The 15,438-nt window shown below is 38.4% G+C and overlaps 1 protein-coding gene across 1 annotated transcript in view; it reads left to right on the forward strand.

The window, feature by feature from the left end:
* SVOP (SV2 related protein) overlaps positions 1–15,438 on the forward strand; it is a 149,403-nt gene that overhangs the window by 19,771 nt on the left and 114,194 nt on the right. The window contains exon 3 of the mRNA XM_053702135.1: positions 5,955–6,040. Coding sequence (XP_053558110.1) covers positions 5,955–6,040 — 86 coding nt within the window. The remainder of the gene's footprint in view (positions 1–5,954; positions 6,041–15,438) is intronic.

The raw sequence follows: 15,438 nt of genomic DNA on the forward strand, positions 1-15,438 counted from the left end.
AAGTCCTTCTTTTGACCCATTTTGCCAAAGGAAAGGAAGTTGCTTAATAATTATGCACACCTGATATAGGGTGTTGATGTCATTAGACCACACCCCTTCTCATTACAGAGATGCACATCACCTAATATGCTTAATTGGTAGTAGGCTTTCGAGCCTATACAGCTTGGAGTAAGACAACATGCATAAAGAGGATGATGTGGTCAAAATACTAATTTGCCTAATAATTCTGCACTCCCTGTATATATATATATATATTAAATATGTGATATCTGATACAGCTACCGAGATCTGCAGGACAAGCGTGAAAACAAAATAATGATCTCACATTAAGAAATGGGGTGTAACAATCATGTTCTGGTTTTGTTTGTTTCTAATTCACTCGTATTTGTGATTGTCAGTTACAATACTGTCTTCATATACAATCAGAATCATGTCTTCATGAGAGGGATTTCATTGTTTGCCGTTCCTTCTTGCTTGTTGGCTTCCAAGATATTTTGCATGGTTTAAAGAAAAAAATTAAAAGGTGCAAAATTCGTATTTTGAGTAAACATGATTTACAATATCCAGAACCTTATGTCGCCATCTTCTTACAGTAATAGAAATTACACAAAGACAAATCCATTCTCTAAAGTGTCATTTCCAGTTTTGTGGAGATTTTTGCGGCCCATTATTGCAATTGAGAAGACCTTGTCACTTAGCGGTTTCACAATTTACAGTGTGAGAACTGTTAAAATCCCGTTCTAGAAGATGGGATCTGTTGTACCCACTTTCTTTTAATGGAAACAGATTTCCCATGTTCTTCTTCTTGATTTCTGATGCAAATCTCGTCAAACCGAGATTGTGATTGGAAAAAAATGAAAATAAATACTTTTAAATTATTAAAAGTTTTAATATAATCATTGAACAAACATGCTAGTATACCCTTCAGGCCCGTATACAAATAGCGTTTGTATTGTTTACCAATGATCAGGATAGATTCAGATTACAATCTCACACCTGTAAATAATGATTTACTTACACACTGTAAAATGCCCATTGCATATGTTAATTGGCTGGTTTCCCAGTTTTGGCCTCAAGAACAATTACTTAACGACTAAAAACAAGTTTTTCTGAATTTTTCAATTGAAAACTTGTTCATGGCTCTGAGCTTTTAGAGGCCAAATCCATTATGGATTGTGGACACTCGAAAAACATGCTTTCCATATCGGCCTAATCCAAAACCTCATTATCGATATTGGAAAGATTGTGGTCGAGGCCATCATTTTACAAAATCTGTGTATTATTCTCAGGACAATCTTTGCTTTGAATATATGTAGCAGTTGTTTTATTGTTTATTGTTCCTATAAAGCTGTCCCTAATCTTTTATCTCCTTCAGTAAAACAGTATGTCCACTTTTTCGCAGCGAGAGAACAGATTTAGCCTAGTTTACCCCACAAATCACCTAAACAGGCTCCTCGCTCCCCATATCTCCCCTTAATTTGCCCTGTTCCTTACACACAGTAAATGTAATGGCTCTAATATAAAGGTTAGGAGTAATGTGAGGATTTAGGCTGCATATGCATACCTTAGAACAATACTAGTTCTTTAGCTCTTGATTATCAGCATTCTGGATATGACTTCATTTCATGTGCAGTGGAATTGTTTCTTGTCATCTTGTAACTTTATTTTTAGCACAAAATTCCCAGCAACGCCCACCTTCAAAGCATTGCTGTATCAGCTCAGAAAAGGTTAGCGCTGGATTGCTTGTTAAAAACACAGTAATTGCATCTTGCTACAGTGTGATTATGTTCACTGCTCACATCACAAACATGCATGAGGACTAGACAAATCATCAGATTAATTTTACAGATTATAATAATATGAAGAAGACTGAAACAAATATATACAAATAGCCTAGCAATGTATCAGCATGCAGAGCAGTGACATAACTAATTATATAGTAACATGTACTGAAGAGGTTTACAGGATATTGGTGAACAGTGTAATAATATGAAGGGCAGTATAATAAAATGATTTATAGCAGTGAGGGCCAGCTTCCTACAACATAGGGGCCGCGGATTATTATTTTAGAAGCATTTTTAAGGGCAGCATATAACTTTATAGCAATTGAACACACAAATGATATATTTCCTAGTTTTGTCCAGTGGCATATGGCCAAATTTAAGTAAGAGTATTGTTTATCTGCTGTTCTCCAATCCAGAGATCTCATTTCCGTTGTGGTCACCCAAAGCACACAGTTATAGTTCTGCTTTTCTCTGAGGCCACAAAAACTATATACAGAGAGAGGGAAGCACTCAACCAGAAATAAACAATGACTCAGTAGCTTGTTCTTTGGCGGGTCACCATCAGGGAGCAGTCTCTTTTAGTCCAATTGTGCCTTTCATAGAATAGAAATTTGCATATAGATTATTTACTAATGCTATGACACAACATGATCGATTTTTATATTACAAAACGCACATTATATGTTGTGTAAACATGTTTTGAAAACTCTCCACACTGCTGAGATTCATATACATTAGCAATGTGCTCAGAATGTTCAAAAGCAATAAACCCTATACTTTACTATGGAAGGTACATCACCACTTACCTTTACAGTAAGGGTCAGCTCACTGTTTTACAACATTTTGCCCGGCCGGCAGAATCTTTGCAAGTCTGTTGAGAATAGAATACACATTTCTATGCAGACTCTGCAATCTTTTGAGCATTGGGTCCTTCTCACTATTCCAAATTATTCTAAAAAATTACAATACACATATTTAACTGTCAAAAAAGTAATGTGTATTACACTAGAGGCAAATGCAAGTTAAATTGCAGTGAAAACATTTCAGTTTAATTTGTATTTGCTGCAAACTAAGAATTTATATCAGTGCTCTTCTGTTTACTTTACTCTCCCCTTTATATGGGATGCAGCTCTTATCTCTCTGAGACTTCCAGGTTCCACACTTTTTTTCTCACAAACTTCAGTGAGTTCACCCCCTGTGAAGTCTGCACTATAATTTCTCTTTAATCTAAAGAATTTTTGATCATTGGGCCATAGTCCAAAGGCCTACTCCTGCTACTTTCTATACAGATACTGTATTATCGCTGTAGTAGCTCATTTATATTATTTTCACTAATTGTCCTCAGCTTATAAAAAGGTATATCCTTGAAATGCAAATTGTCCTAGCAAAATTACAGTTTTAATGTTTCGTGTGAAGACTTTTTGCAATGTACTCTAAATTTCCAATGTATATTATATATTTATGTCTCTTTAATGTTCCCTATGTGTAGTATTGCTGTCCAGGGGATATATTGTAATCCATTTTGTGATATACTATTTCAAATATGAGGCCTTTTCAATCCATCAGAAACCTAGTTGCCATTTTTTTTTTACTTTGTACCTTAAAAATATATCAGATACTTTGTATTGAGAACTTATCCACTGGAAAGCACTTTTTGCATAGAGTTTATGTGCTCACTTGCATTACTTTAGTTTAATAGCATTTACCACTTGGAAACCAATTTGTACCTGTTTAGATCCGCATGACTACCTGCATTTTTTTTTCTATGGTTAATATATTTATACATGCTCAAGTCACATATTAATAAACCTATAACCTTTCTGTTTTAATAAAGTAAGGTTAAATATATAGCACAGGTCAGTGTTGTGGCCATGGGGGATATTTATCAAGCTGTCAACTGTGCTGCATTAGCCGGCACCAATACACTCACCTAACATCTCGGCCGCGGACCTGAATACAATCTCCATATTTATAAAGAAAAAGCCGGGAAAAAGACGCACACCAGGTACGGGGCGATGAACATGACTGTTGTTAACTAGCAGTCATGGATCTCGCATCTATTCAGCTTTTTACCATCTTTATTTATACCCTGTCACTAAATGCCGCCATTATACTAAAATGTTTAACCCCTATCCCGCCGCTCCCCGACACCGCCACAACCTATATCAAGTTATTAACCCCTATCCCGCCACTCCTGTTTCAATCAGCTAATAGGATTGAGCTCTCATCCTTAAGCTTAAAGGGACAGTCAACACTAGAATTTTTGTTGTTTAAAAAGATAGATAATACCTTTATTACCCATTCCCCAGTTTTGCAAAACCAACACTGTTATATTAATACACTTTTTACTTCTGTGACTAACTTGTATCTAAGCATCTTCTGACCGCCCCTAATCACATGACTTTTAGTTATTATCTATTGACTTGCATTTTAGCCAGTTAGTGCAGTGTCTGCCACTAGCCATGAGCGTGATCACAAGGTTATCTATATGGCCTACATGAGCTTGCTCTCCCCTGCTGTGAAAAGTAAATAAAATAGAGGCAGTCTTCAAGGGCTTAGAAATTATCATATGCACCTTCCTAGGTTTGCTTTCAACTAGAATACCAAGAGAACAAAGCAAAATTGTTGATGAAAGTAAATTGGAAAGTTGTTTAAAATTACATGCCATATTTGAAAAATGTAAGTTTTTTTTGGGCTTGACTGTCCCTTTAATTTAGTTTATGGCGATGTGGGGGTTGGTGGTTTAGGGGTTAATAGGTTTAATTAGTGGTAGTGATGTGGGAGGTCAGAGGTTTAGGGGTGAATACGTTTATTTAGGTTGCAGCGGGGTCGGGGAGTGGTGGGATAGGGGTTAATTAGTTTATTTAGGTTCCTACAGTGTCCGGGAAGGGTGGAATAGGGGTTAATAACATGTAGATGGCGGCAATGTCGGCGGTGGAAGATTAGGGGTGTTTAGACTTGGGGCTTATGTTAGGGTGTTAGGTGTAAACGTTACTTGTTTTCAGCCATATAAATCAATGGGATATCTGGCAGCATCGAACATAAGCTTTCGCTGCTTTCAGACTCCCATTGATTCCTATCGCATCCGCGGCCTCCAGGGTGGAGGATTGAAAACCAAGCATGCTGGGCCGGAATAGCCGCGAGCGTACCTGTTAGAAATTTGATAAATGAGAAAAAGTGTCAGAGCCAAATGTGTATTCGAAACATCTGTAATGACGTAAGCATTGATCTGCATCGGATTGAGACCGGCAGATCGTATGTTACGTCGCAAATTTCAACTTTTGCCGGTCTGTAGGCTTTGATAACTAGGTCGGATCAAGCTTGCAACAATTACGCTGTGGAATTCTGGCGTATTTACGGTTGACGGCTTGATAAATATCCCCCCATGAAACCTGTACACAACTAAATTATGATTATTTCAATGTTCATTTATGATTGTAAGTTAAAGTGTTTGTTTTAATAATGTTAACATAAGGAATTGGATTAGTGAAAACTTACTTTCAAACTCATTTGGAAGTTATTAAATCTGTTATTCACCATGTTTTCCCTTCCCATTTGCCAATTTTGGTACGCTTCTGTGAAGATTTTTGGAAATCCCTACCCGAAATCCCCACAAAAGCACTAGAAAAGCCAGTTTCTTTGAGGTTTTTAATATGTTTACTCAATGTAAGTGTAAGAAAAACAAATTATACATGCTTATCATATTCCTAATTCTTGCTACTGATATCTAATTTTAATGGATTGGAATGCCATAAGAATGAAAGTCAAAAAGCATCCATGCTGTACATAAACAAACGATAAACAAATGATAAATGCCGACAGCATACGGAGCTTGATAAATATGCCAAAATTACTGCCAAACTGTAACCAAATGGGTCATTAAAGAGTTAGAAACATTTGAAAAACTGTCTTTATTATATAACTGTAGGGAAGAGGGAGAAAATAATGTCATTGTGTTTTAAAATGCACCAAATTAACAAAATATGACTATTAATCTTATATGTAGTTACCAATAATTTATTTAGTTATCAAGAGGCATTACTGTAGGCAGAGCAAAATACTAAATAGGGATCACTGCTTAGTACTTAGTAAATATGAGATGTCTATGACAAACTGCCCATCCCTAGAATGTTAAAGGCCAAAACTAATCAGCCCTTCCTTTTCTTACAGATACGTTTATGGTGGAAGATGCTGTGGAGGCCATTGGTTTTGGAAAGTTCCAGTGGAAGCTCTCTGTACTCACTGGTCTGGCCTGGGCAAGTAGTGTTTATCAATCCATGCTCTATATAAGTAATTACAATGTAATTGTTGCTATATATTAAAGGGATACTGAACCCAAATTTTTTCTTTTGTGATTCAGATAAAGCATGCAATTTTAAGCAACTTTCTAATTTACTCCTATTAGCAAATGTTCTTCATTCTCTTGGTATCTTTATTTGAAAAGCAAGAATGTAAGTTCAAATGCCGGCCTATTTTGGTGAACAACCTGGGTTGTTCTTGCTGATTGGTGGATACATTCATCCACCAAAAAACAAGTGCTGTCCAAGGTCTGGACTTTCTTTTTCAAATAAAGATAGAAAGAGAACAAAGAAAAAATGATAATAGGAGTAAATTAGAAAGTTGCTTAAAATTGCATGCTCTATCTGAATCACGAAAGAAAAAAAATTGGGTTCAGTGTCCCTTTAAGGGATAGATTACAGGTAAAATGCAAAAATATTAGCACTATGGAGCACTAACACTCCTCAAGTTAAATCAGTAGCGCTCCTATTCTTGTGCTCATATTACAAATTGAAAGAGAAAAGTTTTTGCTTAAGCAAAAGCCTCAGGCACACTAACATCTGGAGGTTGGATAGTGTTGCCCCGCTAAGTCCCTTTCCCTAAAGACTTCTATGAAGGGTGCTACATAAGCCTGTTCTGATTTTTGATTATGCTCCAACCTGAAGGTGCGCTAAGCAAAGTGGGCTAAAGCTGAAGTGCATTAAGAAATAGTTGAAATAGCATTGTTCTTCACTCTGAAGAAAATGTAATGTTTAATTATATATGTTACAGATAAAGTCAGATATCCAGGTAATCCTACGATTACCCGGGGAAAACTGACATTAACCAGTGGCTGTGGATAAAGCTTTACCTGGATTACCCAAACGTTTCTGTATAAAGCTCATTTACACAATTTTTTTGCCTCTGTCTGGGGGGTTGAAGGGAAGAGCCCCACCGATCCTCTGGCATCCACTCCAAGTGAACTTTGGGGAATGAGGTTTACAAGGGGAACCCTGCCAGACAGAGGCAAAAAAGATAGTGAAGATTACATTGTATATATATTTGATGCAGTGATTTGCAAGAACTATTGTCTTGCTGTAAAGTAAGAATGCTTTAAAAAATAGAAATGCTAATAGTTTATTTTTATCAAATAAAAAAATGCAAAGTGAGTAAACAGAAGAAAATCTAAATCAAATCAATAATTGGTGGATCCACCCTTTGCCTGCAAAACAGCATCAATTCTTGTAGGCAAGCAGTCTTTTAAAGGGGCAAGTAGGTTGTTCCAAACCACAGTTCTTCTATGGATTTATGCCATAGTTGCTTCTTTCTCTTCATATATCCCATACAGTTTCGATGGGGTTGAGATCAGGGCTCTTTAGGGGCCATACCATCTACTTCTGGGACTCCTTGTTCTTCTTTACAATGAAGATAGTTCTTAATGACTTTGGCTGTACATTTGGGGTCGTTGTCAAGCTGCAGAAAAAATGTAAGGTCAATCAGATGCCTTCCTGATGGTATTGTATGTTGGATAAGTATCTGCCTGTGTCAGGCAAGTCAGAATTTCTAAGAAGATAAAAATTTTACTTTGGTTAGGACCGCAGCTGCTGAGATTTTAAATATGTGGTAATGTTGCTGAAGAGTGTGAGGTAAGCAAATAAACTACCTAGAGGGTAGTGTGCTGGCCTCATGTAACTATTCAGCAGTTTAATGTGAAGGTTTAAGAAAAGGAAGCACTCTATTGTTGCCACCTGTGCTAACTTAAACACTAAAACCTGCAGCAGAGCTCTTGTATTTGTAAATCTGGATGTTAGTAATAAACTGTTTAGTAAGGAAATCAAAACAATATGCTAAGCTGAATTTGCATAAAACAGATTGAGTAAAAAGCTAGACAGAGGTACAGAGTTAAACTCGACATATGAACTGCAAATAACATGTAGGAACTTTGACAGCATAAGTATTTAACAAGCGTTATACCTTTGAGAGCAGTGAGACCTTTCAGGTTGATCCGGTGTGATACGTAGGCAGAGAGGGTCTTGAGTGTGGAGTGTAGCGGTGCAGGCTGTTTGCTGAATTGAGGGTAGTTCCGTGAAGCTGGCGTGTGACGTCACCGCGGAATGATCCGTTGAGGGGCAGCTACTGAGAGCCGAGTCCGGATAGCGTTAACAGAGGAGATTCGAGATAGAGTTACTACGAGGTATGTAGTAAAGCGGTAGTTTGGCAAAACGAACAGATAGAAAGTGACAGAGAACAAAGTCACAGTATGTCACTTTGAGAGAGAGTTCCGGTGTCCACTAAAAAGCACAGGGGATATCAGTAGCTCAGTAGGACTTCACCTAATTCAATACCAAGCAAAGTAGTGAGGGTTGATGGGACATTTATATGAATGAGTGGTAAAAGTAATTGAAATTTAAAGGTATAGCATGGAATGTGCAAAGCAAAAAAACAAAAAAGGTAGGGAACAAGGTAATAACGTGACAGCCTGTCATTAAGGAGACCATTAATTCTGACCAAATCCCCAACTTCATTTGCAGAAATGTATCCCCAAACTTGCATGGAGCCAGCACAATGCTTCACTGTTGCCTGCAGACATTCATTCTTGTACTGCTCTCCTGTCCTTCGGGAAATAAACTGCGTTTTGCTACAGCCAAACACTTCAGATTATAATCAGTCCAGATCACCTACATCCATTTTTCTAAAACCCAGTTCCTGTGTTTTTGTGCATATTGGAGTCGCTAGGCCTTGTTTCCACATCGGAGAAATGGCTTTTTGGTTGCAAGTCTTCCATGACCAGACTTTTCCGTAGAGTAGATGGGTGTACTGGTTTCTGTCAATTCTTAGCTGATGTCACTAGTGGACATCTTCCGATTGGCCAAGGGACGTAAGCGTGATGTGTCTTTCATCTGCTGCACTAAGTTTCCTTAGCCGACCACCGCATCTACGATCCTCAACGCATGTTTTTTTGTGCTTTTTCAGAAGAACTTGGGCAAAACACATGGAAACCCCTGTCTGCCTTGAAATTTCTGTTTTGGAGAGACCTTGCTGCTGCAGTATAACTAACTACATTGGGGCATATTTATCAAGGTCTGGCGGACCTGATCCGACACTTCAGATCAGGTCCGCCAGACCTTGCTGAATACGGCGAGCAATACGCTCGCTGTATTCAGCATTGCACCAGCAGCTCACAAGAGCTGCTGGTGCAACGCCGCCCCCTGCAGACTCGCGACCAATGGGCCGACAGCAGGGGGTGTCAATCAACCCGATCGTACTCGATCGGGTTGTATTGTGGCGATGTCTGTCCTCCTGCTCAGAGCAGGCGGACAGGTTATGGAGCAGCGGTCTTTGTGACCGCTGCTTCATAACTGCTTTTTTCTGGCGCGTCTGAAGACTCGCCAGAAACAGGGGCCATCAAGCTCCATACGGAGCTTGATAAATAGAGCCCATTTTGTCTTGTTGCTGTGCTCAGTCTTGCCATAGTGTTTGACTTCTGTTACGGTTAATGTATTTGTTTCAACCCACATATTAAATTGATGATCATTACCACCAGTTTGATATAATTGTTTAATCATGCACCTGACTATATGTCAACAAAATCCCTTACTTTGCACAAGTGTACCTAGAAGAACTGATACTGTTTTGAAAGCGAAGTGTGATTTTCTTCTGTTCACTCAATTTGCATTTTGTTAATTCAAAACAATAAACTATTAACATTTGTGTGTGTATATATATATATATATTTATATATATCACCCCCCCCCCACATATATATATTTAAATATATACCGGTGTGTATATATGAACAATGTTTAGTGTGGTCACACTATCCTTTGAAAGTTAACAGCTCGCTGAAGAGATGTCGGCTGTGATAAACATTCTCTCGTAATTATGTTTTACCATGGACTTTTAATTGCAGTAGTGCTCCACTTCCAGTTTGGGCCTACGTATTTAAAAGACAAACTTATTTTTATGTTCTTTGAAATAAGAAGGTATCATGGATACTCCATTTGGTTTTTTAACATTATTTTCAGTTTGGGCACACAGTCACATTAAAGATGGTTTACCAGCCTTGCCGTATAGCAGGGGTCAGCAACTTTGGCACCCCAGATGTTTTTCGCAACTACATTTCCCATGATACTCAGCCAGCCTAAAGTTTGTCTGAGCATCATGGAAAATGTAGTTCCAAAACATCTGGGGTTCCAAGGTTGCTGACCCCTACCTTATAGCCTTCCTTTAACATTTTCACAGACTCCAAATCCTCACAACTCATATGGGTGTTCCTTTAAAAAGTCATGAAACATTTTGAGATTGTAATATAAAAGATTTAACTGACAAAGGGCCATCATAGTCGAACAATTACATGATCCTATCAGCAGTGTTAGTAGCACATCTGAGTCATGCAACTATTGCTGCTGATTGGATCAGAGGCAGGTTCTGCTCAGGGCCAGCAGTGTACCACCGGTCAAGAGCAGCACTTCTACTGTGTGTTTAACTCTTTTGCTGGAGTTAAACAAATAGTAGTTCAGGGTTGATAGTCATAAAATCACATGCTCTAACTGATTACAGCATGTCATTTTTCCACTATTATGGCCCTTTTAATACAGTAAAATTGTATAATCAACAAGTGCATAATAAAAGGACAATGCAATAAGTAAGTAAGAATAGCATTTACTCTGAATTTTTAAACGAGCAGTAAATTGTTTCTGACACATTTCATAATTTTTTTCTTTTTGTTTTATATGCTTTTAATTGTCATTCACTCTGGCTGTTGTTCACCCACAGATAACGTTGGCCTCTTTCTTTCATGTAATTGGCAAGAGTCCATGAGCTAGTGACGTATGGGATATACAATCCTACCAGGAGGGGCAAAGTTTCCCAAACCTCAAAATGCCTACAAATACACCCCTCACCACACCCACAATTCAGTTTTACAAACTTTGGCTTAGATTTAGAGTTGGGCGGTAGCCGTCAAAACCAGCGTTAGAGGCTCCTAGCGCTGGTTTTTACCGCCCTCTGGTATTTGGAGTCAGTCATTAAAGGGTCTAACGCTCACTTTTCAGCCGCGACTTTTCCATACCGCAGATCCCCTTACGTCAATTGCGTATCCTATCTTTTCAATGGGATCTTTCTAACTCCGGTATTTAGAGTCGTGGCTGAAGTGAGCGTTAGAAATCTAACGACAAAACTCCAGCCGCAGAAAAAAGTCAGTAGTTAAGAGCTTTCTGTGCTAACGCCGGTTTATAAAGCTCTTAACTACTGTGCTCTAAAGTACACTAACACCCATAAACTACCTATGTACCCCTAGACCGAGGTCCCCCCACATCGCCGCCACTTGATTAAATTTTTTTAACCCCTAATCTGCCGACCGCCACCTACGTTATACTTATGTACCCCTAATCTGCTGCCCCTAACACCGCCGACCCCTATATTATATTTATTAACCCCTAACCTGCCCCCCACAACGTCGCCGCCAGCTACCTACAATAATTAACCCCTAATCTGCCGACCGCCACCTACGTTATCCTTATGTACCCTTAATCTGCTGCCCCTAACACCGCCGACCCCTATATTATATTTATTAACCCCTAATCTGCCCCCCTCAACGTCGCCTCTACCTGCCTACACTTATTAACCCCTAATCTGCCGAGCGGATCTCACAGCTACTATAATAAAGTTATTAACCCCTAATCCGCCTCACTCCCGCCTCAATAACCCTATAATAAATAGTATTAACCCCTAATCTGCCCTCCCTAACATCGCCGACACCTAACTTCAATTATTAACCCCTAATCTGCCGACCGAATCTCGCCGCTACTGTAATAAATGGATTAACCCCTAAAGCTAAGTCTAACCCTAACCCTAACACCCCCTAAATTAAATATAATTTAAATCTAACTAAATAAATTAACTCTTATTAAATAAATTATTCCTATTTAAAGCTAAATACTTACCTGTAAAATAAACCCTAATATAGCTACAATATAAATTATAATTATATTATAGCTATTCTAGGATTTATATTTATTTTACAGGTAACTTTGTATTTATTTTAACCAGGTACAATAGCTATTAAATAGTTAAGAACTATTTAATAGCTAAAATAGTTAAAATAATTACAAAATTACCTGTAAAATAAATCCTAACCTGAGTTACAATTAAACCTAACACTACACTATCAATAAATTAATTAAATAAAATACCTACAATTACCTACAATTAAACCTAACACTACACTATCAATACATTAATTAAATACAATATCTACAAATAAATACAATGTATTAAACTAACTAAAGTACAAAAAATAAAAAAGAACTAAGTTACAAAAAATAAAAAAATATTTACAAACATCAGAAAAATATTACAACAATTTTAAACTAATTACACCTACTCTAAGCCCCCTAATAAAATAACAAAGACCCCCAAAATAAAAAAATGCCCTACCCTATTCTAAATTACAAAAGTTCAAAGCTCTTTTACCTTACCAGCCCTGAACAGGGCCCTTTGCGGGGCATGCCCCAAAGAATTCAGCTCTTTTGCCTGTAAAAAAAACACATACAATACCCCCCCCCCAACATTACAACCCACCACCCACATACCCCTAATCTAACCCAAACCCCCCTTAAATAAACCTAACACTAAGCCCCTGAAGATCTTCCTACCTTATCTTCACCATACCATGTTCACCGATCGATCCAGAAGAGTTCCTCCGATGTCTTGATCCAAGCCCAAGCGGGGGGCTGAAGATGTCCATGATCCGGCTGAAGTCTTCATCCAAGCGGGAGCTGAAGAGGTCCATGATCCGGCTGAAGTCTTCTATCAACGGCATCTTCAATCTTCTTTCTTCCGGATCCATGTTCATCCCGCCGACGCGGAACATCCATCTTCACCGACGACTTCCCGACGAATGACGGTTCCTTTAAGGGACGTCATCCAGGATGGCGTCCCTCGAATTCCGATTGGCTGATAGGATTCTATCAGCCTATCGGAATTAAGGTAGGAAAATTCTGATTGGCTGATGAAATCAGCCAATCAGAATCAAGTTCAATCCGATTGGCTGATCCGATCAGCCAATCAGGTTGAGCTCGCATTCTATTGGCTGATCGGAACAGCCAATAGAATGCGAGCTCAATCTGATTGGCTGATTGAATCAGCCAATCGGATTGAACTTGATTCTGATTGGCTGATTCCATCAGCCAATCAGAATTTTCCTATCTTAATTCCGATTGGCTGATAGAATCCTATCAGCCAATCGGAATTCGAGGGACGCCATCTTGGATGACGTCCCTTAAAGGAACCGTCATTCGTCGGGAAGTCGTCGGTGAAGATGGATGTTCCGCGTCGGCGGGATGAACATGGATACGGAAGAAAGAAGATTGAAGATGCCATTGATAGAAGACTTCAGCCGGGTCATGGACCACTTCAGCTCCCGCTTGGATGAAGACTTCAGCCAGATCATGGACATCTTCAGCCCCCCGCTTGGGCTTGGATCAAGACATCGGAGGAGCTCTTCTGGATCGATCGGTGAACCTGGTATGGTGAAGATAAGGTAGGAAGATCTTCAGGGGCTTAGTGTTAGGTTTATTTAAGGGGGTTTGGGTTAGATTAGGGGTATGTGGGTGGTGGGTTGTAATGTTGGGGGGGGTATTGTATGTGTTTTTTTTACAGGCAAAAGAGCTGAATTCTTTGGGGCATGCCCCGCAAAGGGCCCTGTTCAGGGCTGGTAAGGTAAAAGAGCTTTGAACTTTTGTAATTTAGAATAGGGTAGGGCATTTTTTTTATTTTGGGGGGCTTTGTAATTTCATTAGGGGGCTTAGAGTAGGTGTAATTAGTTTAAAATTGTTGTAATATTTTTCTAATGTTTGTAAAAAAAATTTTATTTTTTGTAACTTAGTTCTTTTTTATTTTTTGTACTTTAGTTAGTTTATTTAATTGTAGTTATTTGTAGGTATTGTATTTAATTAATGTATTGATAGTGTAGTGTTAGGTTTAATTGTAGGTAATTGTAGGTATTTTATTAAATTAATTTATTGATAGTGTAGTGTTAGGTTTAATTGTAACTTAGGTTAGGATTTATTTTACAGGTAATTTTGTAATTATTTTAACTATTTTAGCTATTGAATAGTTCTTAACTATTTAATAGCTATTGTACCTGGTTAAAATAAATACAAAGTTACCTGTAAAATAAATTGTAGGTAATTGTAGGTATTTTATTAAATTAATTTATTGATAGTGTAGTGTTAGGTTTAATTGTAACTTAGGTTAGGATTTATTTTACAGGTAATTTTGTAATTATTTTAACTATTTTAGCTATTAAATAGTTCTTAACTATTTAATAGCTATTGTACCTGGTTAAAATAAATACAAAGTTACCTGTAAAATAAATATTAATCCTAAAATAGCTATAATATAATTATAATTTATATTGTAGCTATATTAGGATTTATTTTACAGGTAAGTATTTAGCTTTAAATAGGAATAATTTATTTAATAAGAGTTAATTTATTTTGTTAGATTTAAATTATATTTAACTTAGGGGGGTGTTAGTGTTAGGGTTAGACTTAGCTTTAGGGGTTAATACATTTATTAGAATAGCGGTGAGCTCCAGTCGGCAGATTAGGGGTTAATACTATTTATTATAGGGTTATTGAGGCGGGAGTGAGGCGGATTAGGGGTTAATAACTTTATTATAATAGCGGTGTGGTCCGGTCGGAAGATTAGGGGTTAATAAGTGTAGGCAGGTGGAGGCGACATTGTGGGGGGCAGATTAGGGGTTAATAAATATAATATAGGGGTCGGCGGTGTTAGGGGCAGCAGATTAGGGGTACATAGGGATAATGTAAGTAGCGGCGGTTTACGGAGCGGCAGATTAGGCGTTAAAAAAATATGCAGGTGTCAGCGATATCGGGGGCGGCAGAATAGGGGTTAATAAGTGTAAGGTTAGGGGTGTTTAGACTCGGGGTACATGTTAGAGTGTTAGGTGCAGACGTAGGAAGTGTTTCCCCATAGCAAACAATGGGGCTGCGTTAGGAGCTGAACGCGGCTTTTTTGCAGGTGTTAGGTTTTTTTTCAGCTCAAACAGCCCCATTGTTTTCTATGGGGGAATCGTGCACGAGCACGTTTTTGAAGCTGGCCGCGTCCGTAAGCACCGCTGGTATCGAAAGTTGAAGTTGCGGTAAATATGCTCTATGCTCCTTTTTTGGAGCCTAACGCAGCCATTCTGTGAACTCTAAATACCAGCAGTATTTAAAAGGTGCGGCCAGAAAAAAGCACGCGTAGCTAACGCACCCCTTTGGCCGCAGAACTCTAAATCTAGGCGTAAGCCTCCTATGGAGGTGGTGAAGTAAGTTTGTGCTAGATTTCTACGTTTACGTGCGCTTCTCAGCATGTTGAAGCCCGGTTC

The sequence above is a fragment of the Bombina bombina genome, chromosome 2 (assembly GCF_027579735.1).
Source record: "Bombina bombina isolate aBomBom1 chromosome 2, aBomBom1.pri, whole genome shotgun sequence".
Classification (NCBI taxonomy): domain Eukaryota; kingdom Metazoa; phylum Chordata; class Amphibia; order Anura; family Bombinatoridae; genus Bombina; species Bombina bombina.